General features: G+C 40.8%; 1 protein-coding gene across 6 annotated transcripts in view; it reads left to right on the top strand.

Moving 5' to 3' along the window:
• The first annotated feature begins 922 nt into the window (after positions 1–922).
• The window catches only part of AASS (aminoadipate-semialdehyde synthase), a 31,555-nt gene continuing 11,995 nt past the window's right edge, over positions 923–20,482 (top strand). For 3 of the 6 annotated variants that reach the window (XR_012623641.1, XM_074827597.1, XM_074827596.1), the window contains exons 1-17: positions 943–1,023; positions 2,371–2,591; positions 3,737–3,913; positions 4,562–4,646; positions 5,378–5,445; positions 5,559–5,705; positions 6,721–6,799; positions 6,895–7,022; positions 7,192–7,340; positions 8,491–8,613; positions 8,762–8,873; positions 9,394–9,453; positions 9,547–9,614; positions 13,463–13,584; positions 17,941–18,070; positions 18,960–19,070; positions 20,364–20,472. Coding sequence is in view for 5 of the 6 variants with exons in the window: in XM_074827597.1 (XP_074683698.1) it covers positions 2,379–2,591; positions 3,737–3,913; positions 4,562–4,646; positions 5,378–5,445; positions 5,559–5,705; positions 6,721–6,799; positions 6,895–7,022; positions 7,192–7,340; positions 8,491–8,613; positions 8,762–8,873; positions 9,394–9,453; positions 9,547–9,614; positions 13,463–13,584; positions 17,941–18,070; positions 18,960–19,070; positions 20,364–20,472 (1,881 nt within the window). In the remaining variant the exon portion in view is untranslated. Of the gene's footprint in view, positions 1,024–2,370; positions 2,592–3,736; positions 3,914–4,238; positions 4,393–4,561; positions 4,647–5,377; positions 5,446–5,558; positions 5,706–6,720; positions 6,800–6,894; positions 7,023–7,191; positions 7,341–8,490; positions 8,614–8,761; positions 8,874–9,393; positions 9,454–9,546; positions 9,615–13,462; positions 13,585–17,940; positions 18,071–18,959; positions 19,071–20,363; positions 20,473–20,482 lie in introns of those variants that run through there. The other 3 variants (XM_074827601.1, XM_074827598.1, XM_074827599.1) reach the window with 3 other exon arrangements.

Here is a 20,482-nt window from a genome sequence, read left to right as displayed (position 1 = left end):
CTGTGGAAAAGTGAGACGTAGATGAATTCTCCTCAGACCTTTTGGTCCTTGTGGCTTCTGCCCAGTGCAGTCATGGTGCCTCAGGTTCTTACACTTGGTAGCAATGTCCTCACGTCTTCCAACAGAGACTGGTAACAGCAACCACATCTTCCCCTTGAAGACTTGCCAAGGTGTACTTTCCACAGCATGCAGCCTGCCTTTCTGTAACAGAAAAGCTCTTCTTCACCCCACAAACCCAGTACACGACTCTGGTTTTACTTTGGTTTCTTACACCTCATGATTTTCATGATTTATAGTTACAACATCTCATTATTCTTTGTGATAAGCCCATTTAGCAGTTGAGGCCCATCATAAAGGAGCTAATTCAAGGACAGAGTTCCAGCTGAAAATTGGCAACCGCATACCTAACAAATCAGGTATTTCTATTTGTCAGACAAAATAACTTTCATCGTTTCCAAACCATGTTAAATACAACTGAACAGAAGAACGTGACTGAACGTACATAATTAATTTGAGCCGATGTGTACCAGGAAAATGTCTGAGCAGGAGACCCTGGGGAGGGCAGGGCTGTGACGGGTCAGGTGCGGCCTCTGCTCGCTCGCCCCGGGCACGGCGGGGGAGAGGCCCCGGTGCGGGGCGTTGCGGGCACCGCTGTGCCGTGGCGGAGAGCCTGCACGGCTTCGCGTGGGGCCCGCGGGGCTCCCTGCGGCGCAGGGGGCTCCGCAGGCCGCGGCGCCGCCCGCTCCCGCCTGCCCGGGCCGCCGCCGGGCGCCCCTCAGGCGCCGGGGGGGTAGGGGGGATCGGGCCGGGCCTTCCAGGAACCTGGGGCGGTGAGGGGGCGCGACGGCGTCCGCCGTGACGTCACGACCAGAGCCCTTCCCCATTGGCGGGCAGCGAAGGGTGTAGCTGGAGGGCGGCTCGCGGTTGGCTGCCGCCCTGGGCGTCGGCGGAGCCTGGCCGTCGGCCGCAGGAGAGAGCCGGGCCGACCCGCCGCGCCTGCCCCGCTGCCCCGCTCGCCCGGAGGTAGGTACGGCGCTGCCCGCAGCTCCGCTGCGCACCCAGCGGCCCCCGGCGCTCCCCGCGGTAGCGAGCGCGGCCTGGTGCCCTCCGCGCGGGCAGCGCTGCCGGCAGGGCGGCCGCTCGGCCCCGGTCTCCTGCGGCCGGTGCCGCCCGCTCAGTGCGCTTCTGCCCCTGCCTGCCCGCCCCTGCCTGCCCGCCTCTCCCTGCCTCTCCTCCCTGCCTCTCCTCCCTGCCTCTCCCTGCCTCTCTTGACGGTTTTTATTTTCCTTCCGCGCGTCGCCCCTCCTCGCAGGAGGCTGGAGGGGCCCTGTGAGACCCACAGCTGCAGATTCAGGGGGGCGAAACGCACTGGCAGCGCTGGGTGCGTTAGTTCAGCTGGGTCTCGAGTAGTACGTGGAGGCACAAGTTGCTCCTATAAGTGTATTAAACTCACTCTAGAAATAGGATCACATTCAAATTGTGTGCGGTAATCAAATGCAATTTTTTTGGTTATTTTTGTTGCCTTTGCTGTATTGCTCAGCACTGTTTCGGTCCCAGTGAAACTCAAAAGTTGTGTGGAGCATTTCCCACAGCCTGGGTGATGAAGAACTGGCGCAGTTCGGCTCCCTGGGTCAGCCGTGCTGAGGAGGCCAGAGAGGGTTCGCCAGTTCTGCAGGCTTTGAATTCTAAAGTTACTTTCACTTTTACACTGATACAGGATATCAGTGTCTCTGTGGCTAAGCCTGAGCATACACAGGGAGGGTAACTCCTGGCCTGCCAGAGGTCACAAGGGAGTGTTTGCTTACTGCTTTGATTTCCCCTCACATGCTGGCAATGCAAGGCAGCTCACTCCCTCTTGAAAGCGGCATTTTTCTTCTTGTAGAACTCCTCTGTGTGAGGGAAGTTTGCTTCACTGCAGGCTTGGGTTTGAGGTACAGTGCATTGGTATGAACTGCTCTCATCGTTATATTTTAGTGTGCAGTAATAGTGACTGTGTGACAAGACTTCCTCTGTTTTTGAGGTACTGATATGCTCTCTGAGGATCCTCTTAGCATGCTGAAGAGCATTTTTAAGTTTCCAGCATTCTTTTTAAGCGGTGTAACTAAAAACTTGGTATGTTAAACACTTTAAAAGCCTTCCTTTACATTAGTGGAAACAATTAGTTTCTGTAACAACCGCACCAAACTGAGATGCAACAAAGTACGCTGAAAGTAAATTCATGTCTCCCAGAAATAGGGTGTAACTAGAGTATAAAGTATCTGGTTTGTGTTTTACAGCAGATGTAAAAGGAGACCAGAACTTTTGCGCAAACAATGTTTGAAGCATATATATAAATGTATTATTTTACTACTTTGTCTTTGCTGCCATCAGGCTTTACCATGCTCCGAGCCTTTAGTCACACAAATGGTAGGTGTGCATTCCATCACGCTAGGTGTTGGCACCATCGTAAGTCTGTGCTGGCAATCAGGAGAGAAGATGTTAATGCGTGGGAAAGAAGAGCACCTCTAGCACCAAAGCATGTTAAGGAATTGACACAGATGGGATACAAGGTCTTGGTGCAGCCATCTAACCGGAGAGCCATCCATGAAAAGGTAAGGTCCCATTTTGGGATAAGCAAAGCTGTAGTTCAGTTATTAACCATAGTACAGGAAAAATAATATTCAAAGGCTATACAAGAGAAAACATATTACTAATTTTGTTGTTAAATGGGAAGTCATTGTGTCCTCATCGAGAGAAAAAGGAGTAGTTTGTTTAGCCTTTTAATGTAGTATTGGCACACTCGTGGGTTTTTGGAGTTGTTTTTATTGATTTCTTGCCCTTTCATCTGTCTCTGAAGAAGTTCTGAGTGGTCTTGAAGTAGAAACTTAGGAATTCTTTTAACATTGGTGGTTTTGTCTTCTGTTTGTATGCAGACAACACTTTAAGCATATTTTAAAAAAAAGAGAGGATGAGTCTGATGAATCCCATTCCTACTTCAATCCCATTCCTCATGTAAAATGAGGAGAGAGGGGTTTTTTTCTTTAATTCTGTGAGCTTGAGGGCTGAGAGCTTTTACACTTCTTGTAGCAGCAGTAATACTCTGCTGTAAGGTATCTGAGCCAACAGATAAAAATTGAAATATAATTAGGGAATTAGTGATCACTTGCACATACCACCTTTTAATTAAGGCACGGTGCTGGTTTTCACCAAAGCACAGATCACATTAGGTACACAACTACGATATTGAAAGCTGAAATTTTAATATGTTTTTGAGATAAGGCAAAACAGAAATCAATTTTGATACGGAAAAACATTCTTTTAGAAGTTGCTCTTCAGCTTGGACTTAGTCATATACAATTTTATAAAATCACATGTCATCAGTCTTTGGATTAATTTGTCAGATTTCTCTACAGTTATTTCCAAGTATTTCAAGACGTTACAAATGACTGTTCATTGTTGCAATACTATAAGATACTTTAAATGTAGTAAAATATCATTTTTGTCATCTGTGAATTTAAGATGAAGGATTTTGCTAACACATAATTATGTTTTGGCCTTGTATAATAGGATATTAGCATGGAAATTCAGTTTGATATTTGATACCCCTTTTCATAAAGAGGTTTATGAATGTATCACATGCAGTAGCTTGTTTCTGCTTTGTAGAATTATCTATTTGTCCTCTGTTCTAGTTGCATATGTGCTGAGATCTGAATAGAGAAAAACCAGAAGAATTCACTTTGATTTTTGTTTTTTATAGGATTACGTCAAAGCAGGTGGCATTATTCAAGAAGATATTTCCGAGGCTTCTCTGATAATAGGTGTGAAGAGACCTCCAGAGGACAAATTAATCCCTAAAAAGAACTATGCCTTCTTCTCTCACACTATTAAAGCCCAAGAGGCAAACATGCCCCTTTTGGATGAGATTCTAAGACAGGTAAATTGTGTCACAGTGAAGACAATTGGCTGTTAGCATAGGGTGGAAACTGAACTTAATGCTGAAGTGTGATCGAAAGCTTGCTGCCTAGTATGGTTACTTTCAGCATGCATATTTGTAGATAGATAATGAGGATTGTTTGCAGTATCCTTTCCTGGAGCTCAGTATTTCTTGCTCAGAGGATCTCGTGCTTGCAGTGCTACTTGGTTTATGTGCATAAGGCAGATGAGTTGCAAGCATGGTATGCTCAGGAGAGATTCATGCTGTGTGAGCACGAAGGATTGCTGGAAAGTTATTAAGCTAGAGTGTGTATTGGTTGTTACAGAGGGAGGCAGCCAGTTTACTGAGAAATGAGCAGCCCCTTGGCAGGGAATGTGAGTGGCTCTGCAGCAGCTGGAGTGGCTCATTGGGAGCTCTGTGCCAAGACTGCACCGGCAGTGCAGAGATTCTTTAAAACAAGAATTTAATGCAACATCTAGGTGGGTTTTTTTATACTTGTTATGAGTTATTTGCCTTTCTAATACATGCCCATCAGCCTCTATCATGAAGGATGACAAAGGCATATGAAAAGGTAGTTCCTAGGAGAGCAACGTGCCACTGACTGCATTCACTGAAAATTTTAATACTCAGTTTGCTATGTATTTTCAGGAAATTCGACTGTTTGACTATGAAAAAATGGTTGATCATAAAGGAATGCGAGTTGTGGCCTTTGGAAAGTGGGCTGGTGTAGCAGGTATAGTGCATAAAGTAAAGGCAGGCTTGCAACAAGTAACTTCTTGTAATAATTCTGGTTGTCTACGTTTCCTGAAAGTTGAGGCTTGCAATGCGTTTTTAACTGCATTTTTAACTCTTGCTTTTAAGAGCTTTTTTCCATTCTGTTTTGTGCTCCCTACTTTTGATGAGACTACATGTCAGATAGTCTTGTGGATTCCTGGCAAATCTACTATTTTATGTCGTCCTGAAATCCCATTTGTCTATTCAACTAATCCAAATCAGACTAAATATCAAGAGATCAACTGAATAGGCTTTTGAACAAAACGGCTGCTGTCAGTCCTGTGAGTTTGAACATCTGTTTGTCACTGTTATCCATTTACACTGATTTTTGTGAGGCATGGTTCTCATTCTTTTCTATTGAACTTCAACTCTGTTTCTTCAGGAGACTCTCTTTATTATCTCCTTCTTTGGAATCTGGTGATGTGGATGCATCTCATGAAAGGATATCCATGTATTAAACAGTGCTGAACTGCATAATGTGGGCCAAGAGCAGGTTTAAGGTCATGATCTGCTACTGAATTTCTGCTTTTCTGGTTTTATGTAGACTTTCTTTAGAAGTAAAATGTTAACATTAAAACATGGGCAAAAATATCCAGGATGATTTTAGACTTCAGTCAGTCTCTGCAGTTTCTAACCGTGCATATTCATAATTAACACTGATGGTCTGATTTTTCTTTTTTTTAACAATAGGAATGATCAACATTCTACATGGATTGGGATTACGATTTTTAGCCCTGGGACATCACACTCCCTTCATGGTAAGAGTACACGTGTATGTATTTTTCTTCAGCAAAATAACAATCGAGCATCTGCTAATTATCTGTATTTGAATATGGAAAATATCTTGTTGGTTCTTTGTCTTTGATTTCAGCACATTGGGATGGCACATAACTACAGGAATAGCAGTCAGGCTGTGCAGGCAGTACGGGATGCTGGGTATGAAATTTCGCTGGGATTGATGCCGAAGTCTGTTGGGCCCTTAACATTTGTGTTCACAGGCACTGGTAATGTTTCTAAGGTAAGAATTCTGTCTCAAGACGAAGTGCTATATTATTTTTAATAGAACTTGTTGGCATTTGATACATATCAGGTTAAATGGGTTGATGGGTTCATTTTGTTTGCTTTGGCCTTCAGGTTTTCCTTTGCCAGTAAGAAAGTTTAACTACCTTAAACTAATGCCTTTAAGATGAGATAATGCCTGACAAGGCTGATCATGCTAACTTCTTATCATGAAAAATGGGTTAAGTCTTACTGCTCCTCTCTCCTTTTCCACCTGCATGATTTTTGTCTCCCTCTCTCCTCTCTGTTGACTCTGGGCTCCCAAGATATGTTGAATCACCCCATTAAAGTAAGGGTTAAAGAATTATTTTTTCTAATACATGCTGAGTTTTTATATCTGTTTTTATAGCATTGACTTGGCTTACAAGTGCTGGACTTTGGAGCTATTTTCTATAACACAGGAAAAAGACTTACCCCTGTTTTTACCAAGAAAGATCAGTTAACTAGCTATAAAGTGAAATCCAGCTATAAAGTGAATCACTGCATATGTAAATGTGTGCTTTCTGGACAAAAGGATGGCATGTCTCAAAGGCCTTTGTTCTATGATCACAGCTCATTGGGAAAGTCATCTTGAAGTTCTTTGCCTTTAGAACAGGCTGGTTGGTGAGGAGTGGCTTCAGGGGCCTTCCCTGAAGAGAAACTGCTCCTCAGAATGGCAGCAAAACCATCTGTTGTGGCTGAGTTGAGGCCTCCCAGCTCTGCCATTAGAAATATAAATGAGGCATTGGGTAATGTGTCAGGCATACTGCAGTAATGGGAAATGATGTAAATTCCTCGTACATAGAGCCCAGGCGACTTTGTTTTGGATAAGTGGGGGTATGTGTGAAACACTTTGTACATCTCTGAAGATGTTCTCTAGCAGTACTGTCAAGTTGTGTGTGGCATTTTTATATTTGTTTTCACACACCAAATGAGCAGTGTTACACTACCTTTATATTCTCTGCTCATTCTGAATCCTACTTCATGGTTTACAGGGTGCTCAAGAAATGTTCAATGCCCTCCCATGTGAGTTTGTGGAACCACATGAGTTAAAGGAAGTTTCCAGATCTGGAGGTATGCTGTGACAATAAAGTGATTGAAAACACTGAACCCTTTTTGTCCAAGTATAACAGCTAATTTTATTTTATTTTATTTTTTTTTAACCTCAGACCTCAGAAAAGTCTATGGGACAGTGTTAAGTCGTCACCATCATCTTGTAAGGAAACGTGATGGACTTTATGATCCAGTAGACTATGATAAACATCCAGAACTTTACACTTCTCGCTTTAACACTGATGTGAGCATCTCTTCTGTTCTTTTATGAAAGGTTTTCCCTGGGTTGGTAGTTACTACACCTTTGCATATCCATTGGTTGAGAGAGCATTCATTTGAAACACTAGACCAGGTGCTTTCAACTTCTTAAAGTAATAGATGAGAACATCAGGCATCTGTAACTTTCTTTGCAGATTGCACCCTACACAACTTGTTTAATTAATGGCATATACTGGGAACAACATACTCCTCGCTTATTAAGTCGACAGGATGCTCAGAACCTGCTGGTGCCAGTTAGATCTGCTGCTGGTGCAACAGAGGGCTGTCCTGAGTTACCACACAAGTAAGACACCTCAATTCACTTGTAACAATTCTGCAGCACCATGATTAAGTCATAATGTTGGGCAGTTTCACCACAGTATCTACCAAATGTTCTGTTTCCTATGTTGTTCCCCTTGCTGTTGCACAATGCCCCATTGATTCTGCTTTTGTTTTTCTGTGCTTTGCAGTCTTGTTTTCACAGTTTGGAGTTTTTGAAAACATTACAGTACAAATGACTGACAGGTATCGGCTGTCTTTCTGCAAAGGTAGTTCTGCCATTGATCCTTGTGCAGAATCAATACAAACAGTGTGACATCTGGGAAATGTACCTACTGCACCATTATTGCTAGAAGTTTCTATGACTGAGCAGAGTTTGTTGATTAAGTTCTTCCTACCCTGTCATTTGGCTTGTACAAGTTCAATAACTGTTCCAGCAGGTAGCGGAAATCCTTCACAACCCTGAATAGCTTTAAGGATGGAGTGTGGGATGCAAATCCAGGGTTAGTCTCCTTTCAGTGTGAGTGGGAGCCACCCTTTCTCTAACAGCCCTGTGTAATAGTTCTCTGGGAGACAGCCTGGGGATGAATTTGGGGAGGATATGGTGAGGAAGCACGTCTTTGTCTCTTTTCTGCCCACTCTTGACATCTTTCTCTCACATGACAAATAAAGAATTTGAGTGGAGCCAGAGGTAGTGAGTTAGGCTAATGAGTGCTCCACCTGTGCCAGCTATCCGTGAACTGAAAGGAGACAGCCACTTCTTTATGTTTCCCTTTATGATGGTGAAGTTATTCTAGTGCAGGACTGCCCAGTGACAGCTCAGGAGAATTGGTAGATGGATAATGAATGGGAGGTGTTGGCAGCACACAGAGTACAGAGAAAAAATGATGGATGAGTGGATTCTGGTCTTTGAGAAGTTACGCATGAAATATGGATCTTGTTGATATGAATGGAAATCTTACGACTACAGTAGGGCTGGATTTCCATTATGTTTCTGGATGCCATTGTTTGTGTTGTGCTGACTTCTAAATTGGTTAAGATGAATGTAACTACAAGACTGATAGATCTTCTCACATTTCTTTTATTTCCCATTCACTTGTGATCTTCTATACCTATGTTTTTTAGTAATTTGGATAATGCTCTGTTACTTCATCTTCTTTGTTTAATTGCTTTAGATTTCTGGCAATATGTGACATTTCAGCAGACACTGGGGGATCGATAGAATTTATGACGGAGTGTACAACAATTGACAGTCCATTTTGTATGTATGATGCTGACCAGCATATTATTCATGACAGGTGGGAGAGCCTTTAATTTTTATTGCTTTCCTCTGTAATTTGTACAGTGGAACCTTATATTGCAAAATCATGCGTTTAAAACACGAAAGGTGGTACCTTTCAGGTACCAAGGAGAAGTAGTTTAGAAGAGCTGTGTTCTCTCTTTCAGTGTTGAAGGCTCTGGGATTCTGATGTGTACCATCGACAATCTGCCAGCACAGCTTCCTATAGAAGCAACAGAGTACTTTGGCGATATGCTTTTCCCATATATTGAAGAGATGGTAAGGTCTTATGTGTCCCAACAAGAAGGTGGAAGACTCAAACTTTGCTCTGCTTGTTTGTTGCTTTTCTGGTCTCCTGTATACATTCAGAAGGAATCTGCTGTAGAACATAACTGACTTTGTACATCAAAAAAATAAAAAGTTTTCTAAGTCTTGAGGCAATACTTTCAAAATGCAACAGTGAATGAGACATTAGTGACCTGGATGTCTTGGGGATTTGTCAAGAACACTTTCTGTAGGCAGGAAACAGGCTCTGGCAGGTAGTTCATTGCTTCTTGACCCTGCAGTAGAGGTCTAAATCAGATTTTCTTGGGACACTCAACAATCACTCACAATCATACTGCTGTTTGAATTTGCATAAAGGGCAAATGACACTGATCAGGGCCAAGAGAATTTTGGATATACAAGATGTTGGTATTGTTGCATGAATTTAAATGTTGCTTAAAATCTTGATGTTTTACTCTGAAAAAAAAATTATGGGAAATAAAATGACCTGATTTGAAATAACTTATCTCCACAGCTGTTGTCAGAAGGCTCAGAACCTCTTGAAAGCCAGAATTACTCATCTGTTGTTCGAGATGTAAGTTTTGCAATTTGGCACTTTGGTTGTCTTCCTCTGCTTTAAAACATACAGGTGCAAAAAATGCTCAAGATTTGTTTCATGTATTTATAGGCAGTGATTGCGTCCAATGGCTCACTGACAGCTAAGTATGAATATATCCAGAAATTGAGGGAGAGCAGGTAATGTATAGCTTCTTAAAGTTTATTTGGTTCAGGTTTTTAAAAAAAACTTGTCTGCATTCTGTCTCCCCTTTTGCATTTATTTCCTTGTGTTTTGGTGGAATACTGTTACATTGCACTGTGTCTAAATGTCTCCTAGCTTGATGATTTCCTTCTTTCTTCATGCACATTGCCTAAATCATTAACATGTGTTGTTAGTAATTTATATTGAAGTTGAGAATACGGTCATTTTTCTTTCATACATTATGAAGACTGCTTTACCAGAGGCAGAAAACAGCCATGTACCAGTAGTATTGTTACTCCTTGCCCTTTTAAAATGAATATATCATACAGTCCTTTGAAAGGAATGGCTGAAAGGAGAAGGCTCTCTAATATACCTTGAATCCAGTTTCCTCTAGTATGGCTCAAGTGCTGTGTTGTATAGCATTGTTCTGTGACTGGATGTATTTAGGAGCCTCTGTGAGACTCAGATTTTCATTATATTGCTGTAGCTACAGCTTTAGCTACCACTTCATCCACACCCTGTGTCAGTAGTTATCAGCCAGTGGTAACATGAAAGAAGTAGCATTGAGTGGATTAAGCTAACAAAAGTATAAATAACCTGGGTATCCCTTCCCTTCTCCTTGCTCCCTATTATTTACAAACACCTATAGTTTACCTATGAAAAACGTTAATTTGACAATAAGTGGGTACCTCTGGCTTCATGTTCGTCCTCAATCCCAGCTGCACTGTGTATCATATAAAAGTTGAAATTGGTCTGACCACAAGCACTGCACGCGCTATGCACTAAAAGCATAGTGTGTTGACTTTTGCATGCCAAACTTCTCCAAAACCCTTTGGGAACTGCGTGAGTTCTGGTTATGAACTTGTTCATGATGAACTATAGGTGCATTTTCCACCCAAAGCAATATGCTGTTTGCCTCTCAGAGACTTCTGCTCACAGTGATTTTTGTTGTGTGCTGTTTGGTAGACCACCTCAAGAAGCTGTTTCAATAACAAATTTTCTTATTCCTCACACAGCATGATGCTATGGTGGGTTTTTTTGCTTTCTCCATAATCACTTGCATGGTCTTGTGTTAACTGTCCTGAGAATCCAGAGACTTCATTCCCAAGGGGTTTTTCTGGTAGATTTTTGATATTTCTGTGGACCTGTGTGTTGCATGTGATGTTCAGTTTTTCATTGGTGTTGCTCACTTAGCTGTCAGAAAAGCAAGACCTGCTAACAATACCCTCCTTTACTTTGCAAACTGTAGAGATAATGCAAATGAAAGCAGGGATTTTACTGCTTAAGGTGTGATGGTTTAGCTAGAGATAGGCTCTTGTTTAGAGCCTGTAGGAATTGTGTGGCTTGTGTTATTACTCTAACAAAGTATTATGTGTCTAGTTTAGTTTCTGAGGGCTCTATTTAGACGTTTATACCTTTTGGAAGTCCATGAACAGACATAGGGTTGCCAGACTGTATAAGCTGAACTGTCTTGGGTGCCATTAGAATGCAGGAGCAGTTTTGATTTACTGAATTTATCTCCATCCTTTCACCTTTACTTGCTTAATACCTGCTCCCAGTTCCTCATTCACAGCTGCAATAGCATATCTCATTAACAATATGGACCTCTAAGTATTACTGTTATTTATTCATAGATTGACATAACTGTATTATTTAAACTTGTATGTAGAGAATAAGCATAATCTGGAATGTTCTTTTCTGGGACTGTATAGATTCTGTTCCCACTCTTGATGGGTCATTTGGAAGCTTATGTTTGTGCCTGTCCTAGGGCAGACATGCTGCGTTTGACCCAAGTATGACCTCATTCTAGACACTGGAGAAGTTTTTAATATATATGATAAGAAGTTTGATTGCAAAATCCAGCTTCATATAGGAAGTCTCCCTTTTGTTAACACTATTGCTCCAAGCTCCTGCGTACCACCGCTGTTCCCTGTAAGTAAAGGGTAGAGAAGAATTCTTTCTCCTCCCTTGTCCATGAGGATGTAGCTGTGGAAGAGGATGTTCTATTAGAATTGATAGGAGGAGGAGGAAGGTCGTTGGGTTTGTCATATGAAAGGGTATGATGGGCTTAGGAGGTTTTCTGTGGATGGATTAAATAATGATTTAACTTTTTTAAGAAAAAGTGAAAATGTACAGTAATCTGTAGTAATAATTTAGATAGATTAGAGAGGTGATATGTTGGTACATCCCATTCAGATTTAATGAATTGAAAAGTATGACTTATAAAAAAAAATAATTAAGCCTGAAAGTGCAGGAAGGGAGTATGAAACATCTGGAATTTTGGACAGTAATTTAAGATTTACAAATATTCAGACACAGTAGGCTGGAATGTGCTTCAGACAGATGATATAGACATATTTGGTATTGATTTAACTCTCTTCACTCAGGGTGGTCTTTCAACACTATTGTTTGAGGCCTTGTTCCCCCATATGTGGTCGGGTACTTTATGCCATGCTTTAGGTCATGCAATACCACTCTTGTCACGCTATTAGTTATTGTTCTGGCAGGCTGCAGCACCATCCTTCATTATTTTGGTGGTTTTTGAACTGAAAAAACACAACTGAAAATTGATTTATGGATGTTGCATCGAGCCTCCAAAAGGTCTGAACCAAATGTTATTTAGTAGACATATGTTTAGTCCTCTCCTAAGGACAACAGCTTTAAGCAAAGTGGACATGAGCTTGTCAGCTAGAGGTCAGTATTCTTTCGGTGGCATAATCCACAATGAAGTATATGCCTGTGTAAACTCTCCGTAGATAAAGGGGAAATTGAGGAACTTGCTTATACACTTACGAAGTTTCCCGTAAGTCTGTATCCTTGAAGGTCCTACCTATTTACTGAAATTTGTTTTCAGGATATGGGATAGAAAAGCCAAACCTCAGTCTCCATGAATTAGGTTAAACAACAGGGCGATGAACAGCTTCCTTTTCTTCAACAACAAAGTGCTTTAAGAAAATTTTTTTTATTTGCTAAATACTTTTTATCTGCATAGTGATGACACTTTAGACAAACAGTTTTACAATCCATATTTTACAACCTAATGCAAATTTAAGCTAAAAGGAAAAATAACCAAAATGTGTTTTCCTACTAAAATTTATACATTTATGAGAACATATTTAAGCAACTGCTGAACTATGTTATTCTGGTTGGCAAAAAGAAATGCAAAATCTGTTGTGAATACATTTTATATTGAAAGTCAACAGGAGAGCTACTTCTTAAATTTATTTTCGAGAGTAGTAGAAGGTTGGTTGAAACAGTCTGTGATGATTTTTCAAATCTGAGTTCTTGTCTGCAAACAAGATTTCTTAATTGGGCATTAACTTTTATTTGACTTTTATTGACTATCATGTTCCTATGATGGACTAATATGAACCTAGTATAATTTAACTAAAATATGCTTTCACCAACATGGTTTTGGATACTTTAACAGTTACTCGTGATGTAAAGGGAGCTAGGCAGAGCCTGGAATCCCTTTCTGACAGCCCAACGTGACAGAGACAACTTGGTCGTCCTCAAGTGATCAGGTTACAGTAATTTGGCTATTGGGAAAAGTACAGTGACAACTGAGGAAAAATTTGTTGAACAGCCAGTAGCAATTGGAAAAGCAGTGGAGATGTTGATGGATTTGATCATGTTTGTATTGGAGGAAAGAAACTAGAAGTTACACAGCATAAGAATGGAAGCAGTACTAGTCAGTCTTGGGTTAGATAGCCAGGATCTCGACTCTGTCTGAATAGAGCTCTTGGTTTGTAGAATTACTAAAACATGCTTATTCTGTTAGCTTTAGCATCTTACAGTTTTGTTCTTCTGTGTGATTTTTAATTTTGCCTGTAACACCTCCTAGGGAATATGCTCAGTCACTGAAGATGGGTAATAAGAAGAGGGTTTTATTGCTCGGATCTGGCTATGTTTCTGGCCCTGTACTTGAATATCTCACTAGAGATTCTGACGTTGACATCACAGTTGGTATGTAAGACTTTGCTTGTTTTTCATTGAAAAATTTTCTTATTTAAACTTGCTAGTGTGGCAGAACATTTCTCATGAGTAATACAGGGATCTGATTCTGAGAACAGGTAAAGAAAATCTTTGTTATTATGCACAGCAGAAAAGGATTTTATAGCTTTCTGAGCATTTTGAGTTTATATAATCGATTTGAAAATGATATAGCCACATTAAAAGTTTACTGTTTGCATGTGTAACCTATAGGGAAATTAGAAGTATTTTTCCTTTTAACCTGCTTTGGACTTGGAATTGGTTTTGTAACTAGTCACTTTAGTTGGTGCTTGGCTGTGTTTTCAGCCTCACACAACCAGAAGAGGAAATTGTTTTTTATAGACAGCTGTATGAGTGAAGCCCCTGCTGTTGGTATGACCAGTACTGTGGTGGTAAACCTTCAGACCCTGACCTTCCCATCATCCCCACATGCCTGCTTGTTTATTCCTCTGTTTTGGTTTTATCTGTAGCATATTTCAGGCTGGGCATCTCAGAAACACTCTTCTGTACCCTTGATGATGACTTTACCCTGATTCTGTGATTTCAGATTTAAAACTCAGGCTGTATTGTCTGAAAGATATTTTGCTGGGAAATGGTTTCCTTTAAAACTTACCATTGTATTTCTGTTGAATTTTGTTGTTATTGTTTTGGTTTGTTTTTTCCCTTCATGCTACTTTCATACTTGGCTGCTTTTGCTACCCTTTGCGGTGCTTACCATAGTACTTTTAACCCCTGGGAAAAGATTTACTAGAAAGAAGAAGGGAACTCTTAAGGAAGCTGCACCCTTGTTATTAGCACCGCCTGGTGTGGTGAAGGATTACAGCAGTGTTCAGTGTCCATCCCCTCATTAGTACGGAGGCTGCATCTAGTCCCTGCAATACAGTAGCAGTAAGGGAAACCAGGTGAACTGGAAGATCTGTTTTGCCAAGCAAACACTGAGCAAACACAGCAGGTGCCTCTTATCTGGGTAGCTTATAAACATGCAGTTCCTACAGCACACACCAAAAAAAAAGCTCAGAAGGAAAGAGACACAAAGATGATATTTGTCTAATATTTGACAGCAGGCAGGTAGATGAAGAAAGCATGAAATGCACATCACAGTGCCACATTTGGTTCCCTACTGTTAGGCTACACCACTTTAAATCCAAATGGTGAAAATCTTAATTGGGAAACCTTCATGGTCCCAGACTTCTTTTGGTTTGAATTTGGAGATGATTTTGCTTACCTCTTTTCCCTCAGCACAAGTTGGTTGGTAGGGTACAGAGAATCACCCTCTGGCAATAATTATTTCCCATTGACTTTGGAAAGACCATAAGGAAGTAAGGCCCTAAGTTAGGGGCACATTTGCTTTTAATTCTTAAGCCTGTGTCCCACCTGCTGCCTTCAGTGCCCACTCCTTTCACCTGGCTGTGTTCCCATTGCTGTCCTTGTGCTGGCAGCATGGTGAGCTGGGACAGGGAACCAGTTCACTTTAAGTCAGATGTGGCAAATACTGGTTGCTTTAACCTGAATATCTTTTTCAGTTCTGCTTTCCTTGTAATATGAAGTGCTGATGACAATAGGAGCAAGGTAGTAGGAAGGAACAAGGGGAGGCAGGCGGAGACTGGATTTCTCCCTTTTAGTGATAATATTAGCAAATGCAGGATTGGTAGGACTAAGCCAAAGGTAAGAATTGAAACTAGTCAGATTGAATCTGGGCCTGAGCAAAATCTCAATGTTTTTATATTTGTTTTGTTAAAAATGGTGAATGATGTGAATTGTTTTTAAGTTATTTAAGCTGTTCTTGGCTATAAATAGGAATTCTGTTAAAATGTACTGAAACAGTTTTGAAAGATTTTTTTTTAACCAGATTTATCTATAAGTATTTAGCTACATGGAATGAGGGATGGGGTAAGCTTTTCTGGGGACGTGTTTATTTACTAAATCTCTTAGTTACCTATGTTGAACCTGTATGTTCATCAAGACCTTAAAACGTTAAGGTTTTCCTGTCACTTAAACCAAGCACAGCCTGAAAAAGAGAAACAAATTTTCCTCTTTGGACTTTTTCCCCTCCTGGACTTCTGTCAGCTTCTTGCTTTTCAGTGAAGTAGTTTGTGCTTTTGCAGAAACAGCTACTACCATGAAAAACTGATGGAATACTTCACCTCTGCATTTATTTGGCCAGGTTAGAGAAGTGACCATTTTTAAAACCAGGAGAAAATATGTACCTAAAACACTTCAGGCCTTAAGATAAATTGTTGCACTAATTAAAAATGGTTGTTTTTCAGCAGGATGATGCTAATACAAAACCAGTTTACTTTTAAAACACATCGGGCATACAATTTTCCCACTGCCATCTTCCCTTAAGAGTCAATGCAATACAGTATTTCATTAAATTGGAAAGGACCAGGCATACCTTTTCTGTATTTTCATGTGAAAATCAAAGCAGGAACAAAACCTCTGCCTATTTTAATGCTATTTAATTATTCTGTTTCAAATGAGGTTGTAAACCTGCAAGGAAAGGCACTTTCTGGGGTAGGCAATTATTTTTTATTTTTCCCCCTACCTTTCTAGTTGTGTAGTGCTTCTCCAGCAAACGGATGAGCTCATGAATGCCAATAGTATTTAATACATCTAGGAGCATCTTGAGAGTTTCTGGCATTCTAGTTTTCTCCTACACCTTGTTCTGCCAAGCAGACCTCTGGATGACTGATTTAAGTAAGGGTTGGTAGACCCAAGGGGTGATGTCTCCCCAGATCAAAGCATGAAGATCAACTCTACTGTGTGATTGTCCACCAAATAAATAAGGAAAAGACAAATTGCTGCTTGGTTTCATAGTGCTGTATGTGGGATGTCACAGAGTTCCCACTCGTTACTCTAACTCTGGTTCTCTTTCTCTCCATTTTAGAAGTTTTTCATTTGTCTGATCCTTTTGACCCCCTACACCTAACAGTTTTTCCACTAATACTCTCTCTCCAAAAAAAACCAAAACCAAACTAGTCTGCCTGAATGGGCTAGTGGTACTTTTGATTTGGCATTGTAGAGCTGTTGTTATGTTTTTCTGATGGTCATTTTTATTTTATTTTTCCCAGACCTCATGTGGTAGGATTATTGTTCTAGTTCAGATGAACCACTTTCTCCTATATCAATAGAAGTGTTTTCTACAGCTCTTTCCGCTTTCTTGTGATCTTTCTCTAAAACTTTTCTCGAGCCTGAACATACACATCCAAGCACCCCTCTTATGTGACTGTTATTTGTACTCTTCACCCTCAAACACTTTAATTGATCTACTTCTGGATCTGAGATAACAGTGTATTTCTAAGGATTCTAAAAAAATCTGCTTTTGTTCTTCCATCAGTGGTCTGGTCACTTGTTCTTTGAAAACTTTGTAATGTCTTTTTCAGTACATTTTGACAATTACCAAAGAGTGTCAGATGTTCATCTGAGATATCATGGATTGAACCTCCAGTATGTATGTGTTTTAAAACCTAGAATATACCTTGACACAGGTTTTTATGAGGTGTCAGAATTAAAGACATGGGACTATGCTTTTGGGGTGGATCACAACCCTGCCTAGCCTCTAATAAAAGTGTTGGGGTTTTATGACTAATTAATGACACTTTTGTGACCCATTTCTGCATAAGAGATGCATATATTCAGCAGACTTTTCCACCTCTCTCTAAAAAACACTTAGGTGTGAATGTGTGCTTCTTCCTGTTTAGTTTATTTGTTTTCCCACCATGTGGGTGCTCAGTTACCTGGCAAATGTAGACAGTGCTGCTGTAGAAAACCATGCTGGGAGGACATGTGCACATGATGCAAGTGAGCCTGTGGGTTCTGGGGTCTCCTACTGCACAAAGACAGGTTTAACAGTCCTGTACTCATGTTCTAGATTTACTTCTTGATAGAGTGGAAAAGAAGGGAGATCACTTCTAGTTTTGCATAAATAATTTGTATGGACCTAGTCTGCTGATAGTTTTAACTGCAGTTAAAACTTCTGTTACTTTTAAGTACACCCACAAAGTTGCTACTTGGTTACAAGTCTGTTCTCCTTACACAATTTAGCAGTGAGTGTTTCTTTACTTCTGAGAGCAAGTATTTGTAGGTTCTTATTCTTGAGTTATAGCTGCTATGGCTTGACACTGACAATTGATAATAAAATGGACTACTTTAGGGGAAGTAAGGTGTTTTATGTCAGATTTCTCTTCAACTGTTAGTGAAGAAAAACATCGATGCAGCTGCTTCTCTTTGGGAAGAAGGGGGTGTGTGTAAAGCGCAATTATACATGGGAGTGCTTTGGTCTTACCTTCATCTTTAGGTAACAGTTGATGTGCTTTACTTTTAAAACAGCATCTGTCATGAAGGAACAACTTGAACAACTGATGAAAAAATACAGGAACGTTACTTCAGTTCATATGGATGTCATTAAACACGAGGAAAAGCTGTCCTCTTTGGTGAAGAAACACGACCTTGTGATCAGGTCAGAATTCTGTGTAAAACATGACAGGCTCAACCCTAAGTGATGCTGCTTCTTTCTGCTAGTTCACTGACCTAAATCAACATGGTAACTTTTTTCTTAATGCCCAAGAACTGGGGTCATACTTGTGCATGTAAATAGTTGTAACTGGCAACTGCCTTCTCATGTAGCGTGGCATCAGGACTTGCAAAGGAGCTTTGACTGCAGCATCTCTTTAGAAGTGTTCACCAGTTACGTGGACAGCCTTCTTAGTGTGAGGGGGCAGTTGTGTCCACCAGCATGTGTGTTCCTGGGATCAAATCTGCATGTTTGCAAGGGGAGGCAAAATTCTGACATCTTGGTCATTTCTCATGAATATGCCATTAAGAAAGATATCTTTCCAGGTATTGAAAGAGGGGAGGAAATGACTTCATAGTCCTTGCCATTTTGTCCATTTTGGCACAGATGTCATGAGTATTGTTTCCTTTACATATAGAGCATGCTTTTCACAAAGTACTTCAGCAAGATCATTGTAATGCAAGCTTTCTCAAGGATGGTTTTACAGTTTTGCATCTTCCAAACCTCCAGCATGTGTGTTTAGAAGGTGGCCTTGAAAAGAGGTCAGTGGTTTGTTTTTTACAAAGAGAAGTGTGACAAAAGATGCTGTCTAAAGAATGACTCCCTTATTGTCCTGCGCCCTGTTCTGAGTGTATACAACAATGCTCTTCAGATGGAGTAGTGTTTCACTTATGTGGGTATGAAACTGCTCAGGGCAAGGCAGGTATGACTGTTGCATTTACTTAGCTCTTTTGTAGGCATACAAAAAACATTTGTGAGTGTGCTGTCAACTTTCCAGTGACAGCATAAGTAACTGATTGGATTTTGATGTTGCATAATTCTCCTTCATTTGTAGTTTGCTGCCTTATTCAGCACATCCTTTGGTTGCTAAGAAATGTATTGACAACAAAGTGAACTTGGTAACAGCCAGCTATTTAACACCAGCTATGAAAGAACTCCAGGAGAGGTAGGTATGAGAGTAGTATCTCCCTGGTGTTGCTTCCTTATTTAGTGTATTTGAATATTTTGCTGACTGTTACGTTTGCAACACTTACTGTGAATTATTGTTTTCTGCATTCTTTCTCCTGTTTCTATGATGGAGGACTAAGTACCTTTCCACAGAGTTGCCATATGGAGGCTGTGGCAGAGCAGAGAAATGAGTGCATACTGCAATTTGGTCAGACTAGTGCTCTAAACGCTGAAACATACTTTTCTGGACGCCCCATCTTATTCCATGCTATTATGCCTTCCCCTCTCCTCTCAAACCTGTTAGGATGTTTGAGCTGGGATAATATTCAAGCTGAGCAGCTGGACTGTCCTGTTCTACCAGTGACAGCAAGCTTGTTTGTTGCCCTTTGCATTCCCTTAATAAAAACTCATTCTTGGCTTATTGTATCTACAGTAATATCCTCCTTCATGACAACTTCTGGACAGGCCCACTGTATTAGTCTCAAATTGGTGACAGCTCTAACTATTCTAACGTTTCTCTTGTCCTACTTATTTTATGATTGGAGGTTGTTTTGGGCCTGGAGGTTCATCTAGGTGCTACTTTCAGTCATGGTACTGGAAACTCTGAAGTGAATTCAAGTGAGTGGGTTGAGAGTTGTACATGCTGTGTCTCTACAAAAGATAAAAGCTAGACAGGTAGAGAACCAGTGCTGCAGGCAATGAGGGAGCTTTAGGGGCCTCTGTTCCCATTCTTGCTGTGATGCCAAGAGGTCATATCATGCTGTCAAAAAAAAAAAAAAAAAAAAAGACAAGACACTTCTCATTTGTCAAAACACAAAGTGATTTCGAAAATAAATCACCTCAGTTTGTGATAAGTGAGCTGCTCTGGGAGTGTAGGCAACTGTTACAAAAATGAAAACCCAAATGCTTGTAATTTGGGAAAGTAGGCTTTTCAGTCTCTCTTCCCCCCGCAAGAGCTGTTTAGGGCAATTACGACTAGCTCTGTGCTGTCCTCTGCATTACTACCTTTCTGCATTATAGCACTGTCTAGGATAATGTGGGGTACGAATTTATTTTTCCACCAGCTCCTAGATGTTGCAGCAAAGTAAGAGGAACCAAGGCTAGAATGACTCTTACACATTTGTCACTCTTCAGGTGTTAACATCTTCTGTTTTTTTTCCACAAGCTGCTGGCAGAGCCCAGAATTTACTGTATTGGGAAAGGTTCACTGGGCCTTTGTTGGACAAACTTCCTGAATAAAAGGCCAGTAACAGTGAATATTCTGACAGCTCTGCGTTTCTGTTATTTTTAGTGTAGAAGCTGCTGGTATTACAGTTATCAGCGAAATGGGTTTGGATCCTGGTCTTGACCATATGTTGGCGATGGAATGTATTGACAAGGCTAAAGAAGTTGGTGCTACGGTAAGGTTGA

This window comes from Strix aluco, chromosome 5 (genome assembly GCF_031877795.1).
Source record: "Strix aluco isolate bStrAlu1 chromosome 5, bStrAlu1.hap1, whole genome shotgun sequence".
Taxonomy (NCBI): Eukaryota; Metazoa; Chordata; class Aves; order Strigiformes; family Strigidae; genus Strix; species Strix aluco.
The sequence above is the reverse complement of the archived record's forward strand: the minus strand, read 5'-3'. Positions and strand labels throughout refer to the sequence as shown.